The 2,505-nt window shown below is 41.8% G+C and overlaps 1 protein-coding gene across 1 annotated transcript; it reads right to left on the reverse strand.

Moving 5' to 3' along the window:
• Positions 1 to 1,303: 1,303 nt before the first annotated feature.
• LOC101397354 (olfactory receptor 9I1-like) lies at positions 1,304 to 2,248 on the reverse strand. Its single transcript, XM_004437395.2, has one exon. It carries the CDS (start codon positions 2,246 to 2,248, stop codon positions 1,304 to 1,306), a length of 945 nt encoding a protein of 314 aa, XP_004437452.2.
• Between the last annotated feature and the right edge of the window lie 257 nt (positions 2,249 to 2,505).

Here is a 2,505-nt window from a genome sequence, read left to right on the forward strand (position 1 = left end):
AAGAATAAAAAACTAAAGGAAGTTCTTTGAGTTTCATGCTAATAGAAAAATGCTTTATGAACCTCCTTGTACCCATATCCTGGTGGGTATGGGCAAGAGTTTCTCCATTGAGCATACCTACATCACTGGAATAGCTGGGTCACTGGTTATGTGTACCTTTGATTTTTAAAGGATAATGCCAAACTGTTTTACAAAATTGTTTAACTAATTTACACCACCTGTTTTTCATCTTTGTCAACATAGTGGTGTCATACTTTTTAATTTTTGCTAACTTAGTGAGCATATTGTGATTTTAATTTGCATTTTCTGATTGCTAATGTGAATAAGCATCTCTTCATAGGTTTATTGGCTATTTGGATATTTTCTTTTGTGAATTACCTGTTTGAGTCTTTGTGCTGTCTTTTCTTAATGATTTTTAAGTCCACACACAAACATACACAAGATAGCAGTTCTTGTTTATTTCTTGTCTTAAAAATATTTTCTCCCATTCTGTGGCTTGACTTTTCATCTTCTTAATATATGTTTTGATCAATCGAACTTCTTTAATGACTGTCACATTTAGGAATATTTAGATTTATGATTAATGCTTTTTTGTTATAAGAAATTCTTCCATATAATGGGATTATGCGAATATTCTCCTCTATTATTTTATAAAACTTTCATTATTTGCCTTTCATATTTAGGCCTTTATTCTATTTTGAATTTATTTTTATGTGTGGTGAGAGGTAGAGGTCTGTATCAGGTAGGGTCCCTATAGGTAACAGATAGTGCATTCAAATTGGGTAATTTGAGGAGAGTTTAGTAAAACCACTATTTAAAAAGGTGTGGACAGGATTCAAAAAAACCAAGACTGAGGGCCAGGCCAGTGGCATAGTGGTTAAGTTCACGCACTCTGCTTCTGAAAGCCCGGGGTTCACGGGTTCAGATCCTGGATATGGACCTACGCACCACTCATCCAGCCACGCTGTGGCAGACATCCCACATAAAGTAGAGGAAGATGGGCAAAGGATGTTAGCCCAGGGCAAATCTTCCTCAGCAAAAAGAGGGGGATTGGCAACAGGTGTTAGCTCAGAGCTAATCTTCCTGACCTAAAAAAAGGAGGTGGGAGAGGGGGAGAAGAAAAAAGTACCGTGGAATTTCTGGAGACAAATTTTACCACATTTGCAGTTTTTGTTGTGTGCCTGGTGGCATTTGTCTACATTCTCTCTGTTTGCGGGTAAAAGTTGCATGTAGTGCTGGTGCCTACTAGAGATATTGATATGCAAAGAAAATGGACCAAGAGGAGTGGTCTTCTCACTCACACCTACATGCTCTGGGACCCCTGGAATCTACCAGTGATCTTTTTGAAGGCCGCTTTCACATCCTTGTTTCTCAGGCTGTAGATCAGAGGGTTCAGCATGGGGATGACCACAGTGTAGAAGACAGACACCACCTTGTCTTCCTCTGGGGATTTGCCTGAGCTGCTCCGCAGGTACATGAATATGAGGGTCCCAAAGAAAAGAGCCACAGCAGTGAGGTGAGAGGCACATGTGGAGAAAGTCTTGGCCCTGCCCCCTGAAGACTTCACCCTCAAAATGGCCTTGATGATGAGCAGGTAGGAAATCAGGATGACCATGGCATTGGTCAAAATCATGAAGTTTCCGAACAGGACAAGGACAACCTCAGTGTTTGTTGTGTCACTGCAGGCGAGCTTCAGCAGAGGTGGGACATCACAGAAGAAGAAGTTGATCTGATTGTTATCACAGAAGGGGAGGGTGAAGATGCATGTGGTACGCACGATGGCCCCTGACATCCCACAGACATAGGATCCCACCACCAAACTCCAGCAGACTCTGGGGTTCATGGCCACACTGTAGAGCAGTGGGTTGCTAATAGCGACATAGCGGTCATAGGCCATCACCGATAGCAGAAAACACTCAGTACCTGCACACGAGGTGAAGAAAAAGAACTGGACAGCACATTGGCCATAGGAGATGATCGTCTTACCTGTGGGCAGTGTGGCCAGGATCTGAGGGGTGATGACCGAGGTGTAGCAGGCATCCAGCAGGGAGAGGTGACTCAGGAAGAAATACATTGGGGTGTGGAGTTGGACATCCACTAGGATCAGAATGATCATCCCCACATTCCCCAGAAGGGTGACCAGATACAAACTCAGAAACATCAGGAACAGCGGAATATCTAACTTGGGGTAGTCAGTAAAGCCCATGAGAATGAAATCGGTTACTGTGGTGAGATTATTCTTGGCCATGGATTCAATGTGGACTATAGATCTGAGGATGAGATGAAAGAAAAAAAAAAAAAACAGAATTGAAGGACAGATTCCTTCTGTCTATGGTAGAAGTTAAGTTTTTATATTTCTGGACCAAATTATAGATCTTGTTTTTGAGAAATCCTGTAACTGGCTGATTCTTCCTGGGCATCTATGTTCTTATCCTGCATTTTTTGGAGCTGAGCCATGAGTTAGTGTTTCTGATTCAAATTAACTCTGGTTTATATTAGGAAATT

The sequence above is a fragment of the Ceratotherium simum genome, chromosome 34 (genome assembly GCF_057802395.1).
Source record: "Ceratotherium simum simum isolate JZ-2026a chromosome 34, ASM5780239v1, whole genome shotgun sequence".
Lineage (NCBI taxonomy): Eukaryota > Metazoa > Chordata > Mammalia > Perissodactyla > Rhinocerotidae > Ceratotherium > Ceratotherium simum.